A 16,040-nucleotide genomic window follows, 5' to 3' on the forward strand; every position below is an offset into this window, starting at 1 on the left:
TCCTGTTCCTCCTGTAGACTCTTCCATCCAGGCAAGTGAACTCAGATAGAGGACATTGTGTCTCAGTGTGCTGTCTGTAATGAAAAAAAACAGCCATCCAAGAGAGTCTCTGCTTCCCCACCTACTACCGGGAAGACCATGGGAGAAGATTGGCACAGATCTCTTTCATTACAATGGTGCAGAATATCTGCTTTGTGTGGACTACGATCCAAAATATCCGGAGATCACCAAGTTAAGTGATGCGGCCAGTCGAGTTGTCATTACCGCAATGAAGTCGACATTCGCAAGACATGGTACTCCAGATATTGTCGTTAGTGACAATGGTCCACAGTATGCCAGTGGTAAGTTCAGAGGGTTCTCAGAAAGCTGGGAATTTCAACATGTTACTTCCAGTCCAGGGCACACTCAGTCTAATGGACAAGCAGAGAGAACTGTACAAACTGTCAAGAACATGCTCAAGAAGGCACAAAGCAGCAACGGTGACCCTTACATTGCTCTGCTTGAATACCGCAACACACTGATTGAGGGTGTGAGGTTCTCTCCCGCGCAGCTGGTAAAGGGACGTCGTCTGAAGTCCAGACTGCCAACATCCACAACTCTACTGACTCCTGAAGGTAATGCTCAAGTATATGACAAGCAAAAGTACAAGCAAATAAAGCAAAAGAGCTACTATGACAGACATACAAGACAGTTGCCACATCTGCATACAGGTGAAAATGTCAGAATACAGAGAGGAAACACTTGGCAACCAGCTGTGGTTGTGAACAGACATCAGCAACCAAGATCCTTCATAGTTCGCACGCCGGATGGAAGAGTCTACAGGAGGAACGGGAAGCATCTGCTGAAGACAGGCGAGAGGGAGTTTCCACGTACAGATGCACAGGACATTTCCACATGTACAGACATGGAAACAAACGACACCAAGAGTGATGCAGGCCACAAAGACACAGAGGTCCCTCGAGAGACTGACACGGATGAAGGACAAGCACAGTCACAGTTGTATCACACACGGTCTGGGAGACAAGCCAAACTTCCAGCTAGATACAGAGACTAGACCTACATACAGTCTCACACAGTTTCAGGCACAGTCACATGTGTCATAAGTTCCAAGGTGTGAAATAAAAGGTTTATTAGTCTATGTTAGTAAAAGAAAATACACTGCTGTTAGTATTGTAAGATACAATGCAGAATACAGTACAAGTTAAGATGTTTTTTTTAGTTTATGTCATGGTTGTTGCACTGTAAGAAGGGCATATTTAGAGGCATTGTTTTGGTAATTCACAGTGTTGTAAAAAAAAACTCTTAAGAAGGGGGATGTAATGTATTGTGTAAGTATTCGTAGTGTCAAGAGTGCGTATGACGTCAGGACGTGGAGAAGTAAAAGTGGAAGTCTGGTGAATAAACGTGGTTGTTCAATCTACAGCGGTGTCCGAGTCACATCAATATTACAGTCCCAATGATCCTGAAATCTGAAACCCTGCCCCCTACACCAGTTCCTCAGCCATGTGTTCATCCGCCAGAGCATCCTATTCCTGCCCTCACTGGCACGTGGCACAGGTAGCAATCCTGAGATTACCACCTTCGAGGTCCTGCTTTTTAACTTCCAACCAAGCTCTCTATACTCACTCTTCAGAACTCTTCAGGGTCACAGTTTGAGGATAAAGGGGAAGCCTTTTAGGACCGAGATTAGGAAAAACTTCTTCACACAGAGAGTGGTGAATCTGTGGAATTCTCTGCCACAGGAAACAGTTGAGGCCAGTTCATTGGCTATATTTAAGAGGGAGTTAGACATGGCCCTTGTGGCTAAAGGGATCGGGGGTATGGAGGGAAGGCTGGTGCAGGGTTCTGAGTTGGATGATCAGCCATGATCATACTGAATGGCGGTGCAGGCTCAAAGGGCCAAATGGCCTACTCCTGCACCTATTTTCTATGTTTCTATGTTTCTATGACCTCTTCACTCTTTCTTCCTACGTCATTGGTACCGATGTGTACCATGACATCTGGCTGATCACCCTCCCACTTCAGAATGTTGCGCATAAGATCAGAGACATCCCTGACCCTGGCACCGAGGAGGCAACAAACCATCTGGGAGTCTCTGTCACGATCACAGAACCTCCTGTCTGTACCTCTAACTATCGAGTCCCCTATCACTACCGCTCTGCTCTTCTTCCACCCTCCCTTCTGCACTGCAGAGCCAGACCCAGTGCCAGAGATCCGGCTGCATCCCCCCCAACAGTATACTTGTTGTTGAGGGGAATGGCCACAGGGAACCCTGCTCTACCTGCCCTACCTGCCCTTTCCCCTTCCCTCGCCTGACGGTAACCCAATTTCCTGTCCTCTGCTCCTTTGGCGTAACTACCTCCCTGTAGCTACTATCTATAATCTCCTCATTCCCCCAAATGATCCGCAGGTCATCCAGCTCCTGCTCCAGTTCCCAAATGCAGTTTGTTAGGAGCTGCAGCTGGATGCACTTCTTGCAGGTGTCGTTGTCAGGGACACTGGAGGTCTCTCTGACTTCCCACATCCTGCAAGAGGAGCATTCCAACATCCTGCCTGGCATTCTCTCTACTCTTAACAAACAAAACAAAACTTACCGGAACCTACCCTGGCCTCTGCCTGTTCTCGCCGAAGCCTGTTGAGCCAAAGCCGTCCCACTCTGCTGCCCGCTGTATATGGTGGTCTTTTTTAAACCTTTGGCGCTCTACGTCACACGCCTACGCAATCTAGCCTCTCTTCCCCGAGCAGTGTAAAAAAGAATGACTTCTCTCCGAGATTCCTTACTCCTTCACTTGGGGAAGAAACTGTTGCACAGTCTGGTCATGACAGCCCGAATGCTTCGGTGCCTTTTGCCAGATGGCAGGAGGGAGAAGAGTTTGTATGAGGGGGGCGTGGGGTCCTTCATAATGCTGTTGGCTTTACGGATGCAGCCTGTGGTGTAAATGTCTATAATGGTGGGAAGAGAGACCCCAATGACCTTCTCAGTTGACCTCACTATCCGCTGCAGGGTCTTGCGATCCGAGATGGTGCAATTCCCGAACCAGGCAGTGATGCAGCTGCTCAGGATGCTCTCAATACAACCTCTGTAGAATGTGGTGAGGATGGGGGGTGGGAGATGGACTTTTCTCAGCCTTCGCAGAAAGTAGAGACACTGCTGGGCTTTCTTGGCTATGGAGCTGGTGTTGAGGGACCAGGTGAGATTCTCTGCCAGATGGACACCAAGGAATTTGGTGCTCTTAACGACCTCTATGGAGGAGTCCTCGATGTTCAGTGGAGAGTGGTCGCTCCGTGTCCTCCTGAAGTCAACAACCATCTCTTTTGTTTTGTTCACATTCAGAGACAGGTTGTTGGCTCTGCACCAGTTGTTAGCCGCAGCACCTCCCCTCTGTATGCTGACTCATCATTCTTGCTGATGAGACCCACCATGGTCGTGTCATCGGTGAACTTGATGATGTGGTTTGAGCTGTGTGTTGCAGCACAGTCGTGGGTCAGCAGAGTGAACAGCAGTGGACTGAGCACACAGCCCTGGGGGGCCCCCGTACTCAGTGTGATGGTGTTGGAGATGCTGCTCCTGATCTGGACTGACTGAGGTCTCCCAGTCAGGAAGTCTAGGATCCAGTTGCAGAGGGAGGTGTTCAGGCCCAGCAGTTTCAGCTTTCCAATCAGGTGCTGAGAAATGATAGTGTTGAATGCTGAACTGAAGTCTTTAAACAGCATTCGAACATACGTGTCTTTTTTGTCCGGGTGGGTGAGGGCCAGGTGGAGGGTGATGGCGATGGCGTTGTCTGTTGAACGGTTGGGATGGTACGTGAACTGCAGGGGGTCCAGTGAGGGGGGCAGCAGGGTCTTGATGTGCCTCATGACGGCCTCTCGAAACACTTCATGGCATTTATAGAAAGAGGATTCGAGTACAGGAGCAGGGAGGTGCTACTGCAGTTGTACGAGGCCTTGGTGAAACCACACCTGGAGTATTGTGTGCAGTTTTGGTCCCCTAATCTGAGGAAAGACATCCTTGCCATAGAGGGAGTACAAAGAAGGTTCACCAGATTGATTCCTGGGATGGCAGGACTTTCATATGATGAAAGACTGGATGAACTAGGCTTATACTCGTTGGAATTTAGAAGATTGAGGGGGGATCTGATTGAAACGTATAAAATCCTAAAGGGATTGGACAGGCTAGATGCAGGAAGATTGTTCCCGATGTTGGGGAAGTCCAGAACGAGGGGTCACAGTTTGAGGATAAAGGGGAAGCCTTTTAGGACCGAGATTAGGAAAAACTTCTTCACACAGAGAGTGGTGAATCTGTGGAATTCTCTGCCACAGGAAACAGTTGAGGCCAGTTCATTGGCTATATTTAAGAGGGAGTTCGATATGGCCCTTGTGGCTAAAGGGATCAGGGGGTATGGAGGGAAGGCTGGTGCAGGGTTCTGAGTTGGATGATCAGCCATGATCATACTGAATGGCGGCGCAGGCTCGAAGGGCCGAATGGCCTACTTCTGCACCTATTTTCTATGTTTCTATGTATGTGAGTGCAACAGGATGGTAGTCGTTGAGGCAGGACACTGTAGACTTCTTCAGCATGGGGATGAGGGTGGCGGCCTTTAACATCGTAAACCAGCAAGTTGTTTGTTAAGTCTCCCTGCTCGTTGTGAAACGGACACATCTGTTTTTCCCTTATTAGGGGGAGGGAGAGAGCCTGGGTATATTGAATACCAGGTGAAATGTGTAGTCTTTGGAGCACAGCAAGTCCGTGACTTTGCTGTTGCTTTGCTGCACGCCAGAGTGCTTGGTGGCGGGTGCTGATGCTTTTCTTTGCCGGTGGGGGGAGAGAAGGTCATTGCTTGCTGCCGCTTACACGCCGGGGGCGGGGGGGGAGAGCTGGGGGGAACTTTGGGGTTCTAACATTTAACTGTCATTCATTCTTTGGGGGCTCTCCTGTATTTTCATGGACAGTTGTGAAGAAAAAGCATGTCAGGATGTATATTGTACACATTTCTCTGACATTGAATGTACTTTTGAAATTTTTGAATATCTCCTCCTCCCTGACGATCAACACTGGTGCACCTAAGGGGTGAGTGCTTAGCCCACTGCTCTACTCTCTACATACACATGACTGTGTGGCTAGGCATAGCTCAAATACCATCTATAAATTTGCTGATGATACAACCATTGTTGGTAGAATCTCAGGTGGTGACAAGAGGGCATACAGGAGTGAGATATGCCAACCAGTGAGAGGGGTGTCGCAGCAACAACCTGGCACTCAACGTCAGTAAAACCAAAGAGCTGATTGTGAACTTCAGGAAGGGTAAGACGAGGGAACACATACCAATCCTCATAGAGGGATCAGAAGTGGAGAGAGTGAACAGTTTCAAGTTCCTGGGTGTCAAGATCTCGGAGGATCTAACCTAGTCCCAACATATCGATGCAGCTATAAAGAAGGCAAGACAGCGACTATACCTCATAAGGAGTCTAAAGAGATTTGGCATGTCAACAAATACACTCAAAAACTTCTGTAGTTGTACCATGGAGAGCATTCTGACAGGCTGCATCACTGTCTGGTATGGAGAGGCTACTGCGCAGGACCGAAAGAAGCTGCAGAGGGTCGTAAATCTGGTCAGCTCCATCTTGGGTACTAGCCTACAAAGTACCCAGCACATCTTCAAGGAGCGGTGACTCAGAAAGGCAGCATCAATTATTAAGGACCCCCAGCACCCAGGGCATGTCCTTTTCTCACTGTTACCATCAGGTAGGAGATACAGAAGCCTGAAGGCACACACTCAGCGATTCAGGAACAGCTTCTTCCCCTCTGTCATGCAATTGCTGAATGGACATTGAACCCATGAACACTAACTTGCTTTTTTAACATATTATTTCTGTTTTAGCACGATCTTTTAACCTACTCAACATACGCATACTGCAATTGACTTACTTATTTACTGAATTGACTTTATTACTTACATCCTTCACATACATGAGGAGTAAAAATCTTTACATTATGTCTCCATCTAAATGTGCGATTTATAGTAATTTATAATAAACAGTATGTACAACAGGATAGAAATATAGAAACATAGAAAACCTACAGCACAATACAGGCCCTTCGGCCCACAAAGCTGTGTTGAACATGTCCTTACTTAGAACTATCTAGGCTTACCCATAGCCCAAACAACAGGAATTCTGCAGATGCTGGAAATTCAAGCAACACACATCAAAGTTGCTGGTGAACGCAGCAGGCCAGGCAGCATCTCTAGGAAGAGGTACAGTCGACGTTTCAGACCGAGACCCTTCGTCAGGACTAACTGCCAGAAGCTGAAACTGTAGCGGGATCAAAGGAGCTTCGTGAAAATGATTCCAGGATTGAATGGCATGTCATACGAATAGCATCTGATAGCTCTGGGCCTGTATTCACTAGAATTCAGAAGAATGAGGGGTGACCTCATTGAAACCTATCGAATGGTAAAAGGCCTTGATAGAGTGGATGTGGAGAGGATGTTTCCTTTGGTGGGAGTGTCTAAAACCAGAAGACACAGCCTCAGAGTAGAGGGGCACCCTTTTAGAATGGAGATGAGAAAGAATTTCTTTAGCCAGAGAGGTTGAATCTCTGGAATTCTTTGCCACAGGCAGCTTTGGAGGCCAAGTCTGTTTGTATATTTAAGGCAGAGGTTGATATATTCAGGACAGAAAGGGATACAGAGTGAGCTTGTGGTGCAATTAGAGATTGGTTGGTATGATGTTGTGGGTATCTCTGAGTTATGGCCGAAAGAAGGCCATGGTTAGGCGGCGGGAGGACATAGGCGGTGGTGTGGCTCTGCTGGTACCAGATTGAATTACGTCTTTCGAAAGAGGTGACAGGGTCAGAGAATGTTGAATCTTCTGGATGGAGTTCAGAAACTGCAAGGGTAAAAAAAATTATGGGAATCATATATAGGGTTCCAAATAGCAGCCAAGATAAGGGTTGAGATTGCAAAGGGAGCTGGAAAAGGCATGTAATAAGGTTAGTGATACAATTGTAATGGGGGACTTCAGTATGCAAGAGGATTGGAAAAATCAGGTTGGTATTGGATTGCAAGAGAAGGAATTTGTTGAATGCCTACGAGATGGCTTTTTAGAGCAGCTTGTGTTTGACTCTACTCAAGGAAAGGCTAGCTTAGATTGGGTGTTGTGCATTACCCAGATCTTATTATGAGCTGACTGTAAAGGAACCCTTAGGAGGCAGTGAGCATAACACGATTGAGTTTGAGAGGGAGAAGCATAAGTCACATGTATCAGTATCATGATTGAATAAAGGGAATTACAGAGACATGAGAGAGGAGCTTGCCCAGGTGGATTGAAGGATGCTGGTGGGGATGATGGCAGAGTAGAGATGGCTGAAGTTTCTGGGAATAATTCACAAGGCACAGAATAGATATGTCCCACAGAGGAAGAAGTTCTCAAATGGCAGGGGTAGACAACTGTGGCTGACAAGGGAAGTTAGGGACAGCATAAAAGCAAAAGGAAGGGCATATAAGGTAGGAAAAGTGAGTGGGAGGTTGGATGATTGGGAAGCTTTTAAAATCCAACAAAAGGCAATTAAAAATGTTATAAGAAAGGAAAAGATGAAATATGAGTGAGAATAAAGGGATCCTTTTCTGGTTGGCTGCTGGTGGCAACTAGTAATGTGCCACAGGGGCTGGTATTAGGACGGTTTCTTTTTACGTTGCATATCAACAATATAGATGAAGGAATTGATGGCTTTGTGACCAAATTTGCAAATGATACTAAGAGGGGCCTGGGATAGCGTTGAGGAAGCCAGGTGTCTGCAGAAGGACTTAGAGAGATTGGGGGAATGGGCAAAGAAGTGGCAGATGGAACATAATATATGGAAAGGCATAGTTGTGCACTTCGGCAAAAGGAACAATGGAGTGTATTATTTTCTAAATGGGAAGATGATTCAAAAATCAGAGGTGCAAAGGGACTTGGGAGTTTTTGTGCAGGATTCTCTAAATGGTAATTTGCAGGTTGAGTCGGTAGTAGGGAACACAAATGCAATGTTAGCATTCATTTTGCAAACAATAGAATACAAAAGCAAAGATGTAATGCCGAGGCTTTATAAGGCATTGGTCAGACTGTGCTTCAAGTATTGTGAGCAGTTTTGTGCCACTTATCTAAGAAAAGATATGCTGGATTTGGTGACGGTCCAGAGGAGGTTCATGAGAATGATCCCAGGAATGAAAGGGTTAATGTATGAGGAGCACTTGAAGACTCTGGGCCAGAATTTTCCAGAGTTTAGAAGAATACGAGGGATCTCATTGCATCCTATCAAATATTGAAATGTCTGCATAAAGTGGACATGGAGAGGATGTTTCCTATAGTTGGTAAGTCTAAGACCAGAGGGCACAGACTCAGAATTGAGGGGCGTCCATTTAGAACAGAGATGAGGATTAATTTCTTTAGCAGGAGGGTGGTGAATCTGTAGAATTCATTGCCACAGATGGCTTTGCAGGGCAAGTCATTGTGTATATGTCGAAAGATTGGAGCGACTGGGCTTGTATACTCTGGAATTTAGAAGGCTGAATGCTCTGCCCTAGAAGGCTGTGGAGGCCAAGTCTCTGGATGCTTTCAAGAAAGAGATGGATAGAGTTCTTAAAGATAGTGGAATCAAAGGTTATGGGGATAAGGCAGGAACTGGATACTGATAGTGGATGATCAGCCATGATCACAGTGAATGGCGGTGCTGGCTCAAAGGGCCGAATAGCCTACTCCTGCACCTATTGTCTATCGTCTATATTTAAAGCAGAGGTTGACAGGTTCTTGATTAATCAGGGTGTCAAAGTTTATGGAGAGAAGACAGGAGAATGGGGTTGAGAGGGATGGTAATCAGCCATGATGAAATGGTGGAGCAGACTTGATGGGCCAAATGGCCTAATTCTGCTACTATGCCTTATGGCCTTATGGGCTGGGCCTCAATCAAACAGGTTTTTTTTGTCAGAAATAGTGCTGAGCAATCAGGAGGACAGTGTTCAATCACACTCTTAACATGTGTCTTTGGGATATAGATAGATAGATAGATATACTTTATTAATCCCAAGGGAAATTTGGATTCGTTACAGCCGCACCAATCAAGAATAGAGCGTAAATATAGCAATACAAGAAACCCCAACAATCAAACAACAAAATGCAAACTATGCCAGATGGAAAATAAGTCCAGGACCAGTCTATTGGCTCAGGGTGTCTGACCCTCCATGGGAGGAGCTGCAAGTTCGGTGGCCACAGGCAGGAACGACCTCCCGTGCCGCCCAGTGTTGTATCTCAGTGGAATCATATGCTCAACAGTGTCAGTAACGTCTGGTCTCCAATCTGGTCAGGCAGTCACAGTTTTCATGAGAATAGTGCAGTTCACTCTCAGGTCACTGGTGACCCCCAGGATTCTAATGGTAGGAAGCATGACTACAATAATCTCATGGAATGTCAGAAGTAAGAGAACTGAACATTTGACACAAATGACACATTTCACTGTGTCTTTTGCACAAGGTATGACACCAAACCAAAAATAGAAGTACTGAAATCTGGACAATTTTCGTTAGTTAAATATTAATTAGCATTCATCCAAAATGAAACACACGAAGAGGGGAGATTTCATTAAGTTGACTGTATGTAGACTGATGAGTGCACAGCTGTTCACCGTCTACAGCACTGCACCTTCACTGGAACAGTGCAGCCAAAGGCAGGACTGTTCTGCACCTGAAGTCGAAACAACTCATTTGAAAATAAATACAGGCAACCCTGCATCACAGTGGCACTCTGTTGCTAGAAAACGGTTCTTGTTATGATGTTCTGTAACATAAAGCAACGTAATCTGCAAAGACCTCAAGAAAAGAAACCAGCCATGATCGAATGGTGGAGCTGATGTGAGTCGCATTTCTACTTCTATGCCTTATGGTCTTACAGTCTTATGGAAAAGATAAATTTTGTATTTATTTATTTACCTTCTTTACTAAATTTTAATCTGTTTCTCAAATGTTGGGACGTGACAGAATTTTGTAAGGGGGATTTCACTGACTTGTAAGGCAGGACTCACCTATTTACAGGTGTGCTGGAAGTGATCATTTTACTTCTAAACTTCAAATTCCTTTGTACAAAAATAGTTGCTACCCTTCTCAAAAGAACTACTTGGTACATATTGTGTTGGATTTGATTCCAGATTAAAAACAATTTTCACACATGGTACACTTCTCAAAATAGAGTGAGAGCACATTCACAAACATAATAGCTCACAACTATTCCTTAAAGAGTCAGTAAGAATACAAGCATAAGAACATAAGAAATAGGAGCAGGAGTGGGCCACCTGGCCTGTCATGGCTGATCTGGCCATGGACTCACCTCCACCCACCTGCCTTTTCCCATAACCCTTAATTCCCCTACTATACAAAAATCTATCCAACCTTGTCTGAAATATTTATACTGAGGTAGCTTCCACTGCTTCATTGTGCAGAGAATTCCACACATTCAGCACTCTCTGGGAAAAGCAGTTTCTCCTCATCTCCGTCCTAAATCACCTCCGCCAGATTTTAAGGCTATGTCCCCTAGTTCTATCCTCATAGAGGGATCAGAAGTGGAGAGAGTGAGCAGCTTCAAGTTCCTCGCTGTCAAGATCTCTGAGGATCTAACCTGGTCCCAACATATCGATGTAATTATAAAGAAGGCAAGACAGCGGTTATACTTTATTCAGAGTTTGAAGAGATTTGGCATGTCAACAAATATACTCAAAAACTTCTCTAGTTGTACCGTGGAGAGCATTCTGACAGGCTGCATCACTGTCTGGTATGGAGGGGCTACTGCACAGGACTGTAAGAAGCTGCAGAAGGTTGTAAATCTAGTCGGCTCCATCTTGGGCACTAGCCTACAAAGTACCCAGGACATCTTTAGGAAGGGATGTCTCAGAAAGGCAGCGTTCATTATTAAAAACCTCCAGCACCCAGGGCATGCCCCTTTCTCACTGTTACCATCAGGTAGGAGGTACAGAGGCCTGAAAGCACACACTCAGCGATTCAGGAACAGCTTCTTCTCCTCTGCCATCCAATTCCTAAACGGACATTAAACCTTTGGACACTACCTCGCTTTTTTAAAAAATATACAGTATTTCTGTTTTTGCATATTTTCTAATCTATTCAATATACCTAACTGATTTACTTGTTTATTTATTATGTTTTATTTTATTTATTTTTTCTCTGCTAGATTATGTATTGCATTGAACTGCTGCTGCTAAGTTAACAAATTTCACATCACATGCCAGTAATAATAAACCTGATTCTGATTCTGACTCTGACCTGCCAGTGGAAACAACTTTCCAGAGAAAGAACCAGGAACACTTCTAAACCAGGAGCATTTCCAGGGACAGATATATCAGAAAGAGGAATGAGTTACGAACTATATTACAATCTGATAACTAAATTATTAATATTCATTTTGTGCAGAATGTGACAAGGACCCAGGGAAAGTTACAGCCCACTCAACTGCAAAGCCAGCTGCAAATCTAGAAACCAGAATGCTTGTATAGGCACTGGATTTCACAGCTGTTGTGGGTGGAGTGTAGATTCACCAGACGTAAAATGAACAACAAACAAAAGATATCATGTTACCATAAGACCAGAAGATATAGAAGCAGAATTGGGCCATTTGGCCCATCGAGTCTGTGCCATTTAATCATGGCTGATCCATTATCCCTCTTAGCCCCAGTCTCCTGCCTTCTCCCGGAATCCCTTCAACCCCTGACCAATCAAGAATCTCCCAACGTCTGCCTTACATATGTGTAAAGAATTGTCCTCCACAGCCACCTGTCGCAACAAATTCCAGACTCCCTGCTCTCTGACTAAAGAAATTCCTCATCTCCATTCTAAAAGGACACCCCTCTATTCTGAGGCTGTGTCCTCTGGTCTTAGACTCTCCGACCATAGTAAACATCCTCTTCACATCCACTCTATCAAGGCCTTTCAACATTCGACAGGATTCAACCAGGTCATCCCTCATTCTTCTGAATTCCAGTGAATACAGGCCCAGAGCAGTCGAACGCTCTTCATATGACAAGCCGTTCAATCTTGGAATCATTTCCGTGAACCCCCTTTGAACCCTCTCCATAATTAACTGGAACAATTATTGACCTGTCGCCTACTATGCCACATGTTTTACATCAGCTTTCACCAAATGAGAGGACCACATATTCATACTAACCTCCTTTCCTTCCCTCGCCCGTTGGTCTTTTGTAATTGTAGCTAAAACAGTCGCAGCTTGTTCACCACCCATCACTGAGATACGAGCATTGGGCCACATGTAGAGGAACCTTGGACTGATGGGGAAACAGAAAACTTGATTATAAAGATTTCAAATTGGAGCAGGAAAAGGCCATTTGGCCTTTGATCGCAGCTGCTCATCCCAACTGTTCCAGCTTTTCATCCCAATTGTTCCAGCCTGCCCCCCAAACCTTTTCATTTTCATGAAGTTCATTAATAAATACAACAAAATAAACACATCTGCTCAAAAATATAACTTCACATTTCAGAAGGCATTATTCTTCCTGAAACACAGCACAGTACATGCCCTTCAGCCCACGATATTGTGCTAACCTTTTATCTTGCTCGAAGATCATTCTGACCCTTTCCTCTCACATAACCTTCCATTTTCCTGTCATCCACATCTACCAAAGTCTCTTAAATGTCCCTACTGTATCCACCTCTACCCCCACAACTGGCAGCATATTCCACATATAGACCATAAGACGTAGGAGCAGAATTAGGCCATTCAGCCCATCGAATCTGCTGCACCATTTCATCAGGGGTGATCCTGGATCCCATTCAACCCCATACACCTGTCTTCTTGCCAGATTCTTTAATCCCTGACCGATCAGGAAATGATCAACTTCTGCCTTAAATATAGCCATGGACTTGGCCTCCACTGCAGTCTTTGGCAGAGCATTTCACAGATTCACTACTCCCTGGCTAAAAAAATTCCTCCTTACCTCTGTTCTAAAAGGTTACATCTCTGAGGCTGTGCCCCGTAGTTGCAGATTCTCCACCACAAGAAACATCCTCTCCACATCCACCCTATCTAGTCCTTTCAACATTCGGTAGGTTTCATAGAAACATAGAAAACCTACAGCACACAGGCCATTCAGCCCACAATGCTGTGCTGAACATGTACTCACTTTAGAAATTACCTAGGGTTACCCATAGCCCTCTACTTTTCTGAGCTCCATGTACCTATCCAGTAGTCTCTTAAAATACCCTATGGTATCTGCCTCCACCACCGTCACTGGCAGCCCACTCCACGTACTCACCACTCTCTGTGTAAAAAACTTACCCCTGACATCTCCTCTGTACCTACTTCCAAACACCTTAAAATGGTGCCCTCTCATGCTGGCTATTTCAGTCCTGGGAAAAAGCCTCTGACTATCCACACGATCAATGCCTCTCATCATCTTGTACACCTTCAGTGAGATCCCCTGCATTCTTCTAAATTCCAGGGAGTACAGGTCCAAAGCTGTCAAACTCTCTTCATATGTTAATCCCTTCATTCCCAAAATCATCCTCGTGAACCTGCTCTGGACTCTCTCCAATGACAACACATCACTTCTGAGATATGGGGCCCAAGACTGTTGATACTCCAAGTGCGGCCTGACTAGTCTCTTACAAAGCCTCAGCATTATCTCCTTACTTTTATATTCTATTCCTCTTGAAATAAATGACAAGTCTACCACTATCTAACACTCTGTAAAAATACTTACCTCTGTACTTTCTTCCAATCACCTTAAAAATATTATGTTAGCCATATGACTGCAAAACATCAAAACAAACCTGAATTACCAGACTATCAATTCAGACTTGATCTTTGAAGCTTAAATGTCTTAGACAGGAATCTACAGAAAATATAGCCTTGTGTGCCCAATGACTATGACAGGCTAGATTCTAATTCTTTCACGCAGTAGACTGTTAAATGAGGCTTTTCTTTTTCTTGTCTCCAAAGCTCTGCGAATGATAACAGGTTTCAGCATTCAGAATGTTGAATCTTCCCTGTAAACAGTTCCCTGACATTGATGTTGACTGGGTTGCACTCTGGTTTCGTTGGTCCCGAAGTATTTCATGAAGCTAAGGTGGGAACTGCTGGGGGGATGGCTGATGACAAGGATAGGCAGGCTGTGAGCTGCTGTATGTCTTTTGACACTTACACCGGACTACCGTCTACAGCTGACGCATGGCCTGAGGGTCTCAAAGCTAAGCGTTTGAGCTCCCAGATGTCAAATGATTTAAAATATGTTCCACTCATCCTGAAGCAAACATTCACCATCATTAGGTACACTCCTATCCATGAAGATTAATGTAATTGATAACCACACAGGGCTTACTGCTTTTCCTCACTTTACTCTATCTCAATAATTTGTTAGTCCAGAGTATTTTTCATTTTCTTCCTCTCTCACTCCCCCAATACACAGACACAGTTCATTTGACTTGCAGTTATTTGTCATGTACTGGATTTCCATTTTGAAATTCTTTGGATGGCCTTACTAGAGAGACTAGGGATTCTAATTTATGATTGTGTTCTTCATTTGCTGTAGGCAAAACCTCCTTCAATGTTTAAAGTAAATTTACTAAAGTTTGTATATTTTCCTATATACTAGCTTTAGATTCATTTTCTTCCAGTTATTTATAGGAACAAAAGAAAATATAGAAAAGACGACAAAAATATTCATTCCAAGAAGTCCGTGCCCCTCCTTTTTTTGTACAACAAACCTCATCTTAATCTTCAATTACAAGGAACAAGGTTTATCTGGCCAATACCACAGACACACCAGCTGTCCAACCACTGACCATAAGATGATAACACCATGAGATATAGGAGCGGATTTTAGGACATTTGGTTCATCAGGTCTGCTCTGGCCATTTCATCATGGCTGATCCATTTTTCCTCTCAGCCCCAATCTCCTGCCTTCTCCCTGTATCCCTTCATGCCCTGACTAATTAAGAACCTATCAACCTCTGCCTTAAGTATACATGAAGACTTGGCCTCCACAGCTTTCAAAGAATTCCACAGATTCACCACTCTTTGGGTAAAGAAATTGCCCCTCACCTCCATTCCAAAAGGACGCCCCTCTATTCTGAGGTTTTGTCCTCTGGTCTTAGACTTTCCCACCACAGGAAACATCCTCTCCACATCATTCCATCAAGGCTTTTCACTATTCGATAGGTTTCAATGAGGTCACCCCTCATTCTTCTGAATACTAGTGAATACAGGCCCAGAGCCACCAAACGCTCTTCATATGACAAGCCATTCAATCTTGAAATGATTTTCATGAACCCTCTTTAAATCCTCTCCAATTTCAGCACATCCTTTCTAAGATGTGTATGACCATACACCTCCCGACACTGTATTCCATCTGCTATTTCTTTGCCTGTTCTCCTAATCTGTTTAAGTCCTTCTGTAGCCTCTCTATTTCCTCAAAACTACCTGTCCCTCCATTTGTCTTCATATCTTCTGCAAACATTACAATAAAGCCATCAATTCCATCATCTAAATCATTGACATATAATGTAAAAACAATCAGCCCCAACACAAACCCCTATGGAAACCACTAGTCACTGGCAACCAGCCAGAAGAGGCTCCCTTTATTTCCACACTTTGCCTCCTGCCAATCAGCCACTGCTTTATCCATGCCAGAATCTTTCCTGTAATACCATGAGCTCGTAGTTTGTTAAGCAGCCTCACGTATGGCACCTTGTCAAAGGCCTTCCGAAAATCTAAGTACACAACATCAACCGATTCTCCTTTATCAATCCTGCTTGTTATTTCTTCAAAGAATTCCACCATACCTGTATGCTCTTCCGCACATTCCATAGTTTCCCGCTCCATAGGAACCGCCAACAATCACAGTGATTTTAGGAACATTTGCACATGCAACAGCGGTCACCATTTTCGCCCCGTCCTTAGCTATTCCACCAGCTTCATATTCTCTCCCAACCATGAAGCCTTAAAAGATAAACAGCAACAATTAATCACATCATACTGAAGCTTCAGAA

The 16,040-nt window shown here is 44.5% G+C and overlaps 1 protein-coding gene across 1 annotated transcript in view; it reads right to left on the minus strand.

Annotated features, from left to right (window-relative positions):
- The window catches only part of mccc2 (methylcrotonyl-CoA carboxylase subunit 2), a 124,287-nt gene that overhangs the window by 19,394 nt on the left and 88,853 nt on the right, over positions 1-16,040 (minus strand). Inside the window, exons 14-15 of the mRNA XM_072281174.1 lie at positions 15,834-15,990; positions 12,205-12,319 (exon numbers count right to left, since the gene is read on the minus strand). Coding sequence (XP_072137275.1) covers positions 12,205-12,319; positions 15,834-15,990 — 272 coding nt within the window. The remainder of the gene's footprint in view (positions 1-12,204; positions 12,320-15,833; positions 15,991-16,040) is intronic.

Source organism: Mobula birostris, chromosome 17 (assembly GCF_030028105.1).
Source record: "Mobula birostris isolate sMobBir1 chromosome 17, sMobBir1.hap1, whole genome shotgun sequence".
Lineage (NCBI taxonomy): Eukaryota > Metazoa > Chordata > Chondrichthyes > Myliobatiformes > Myliobatidae > Mobula > Mobula birostris.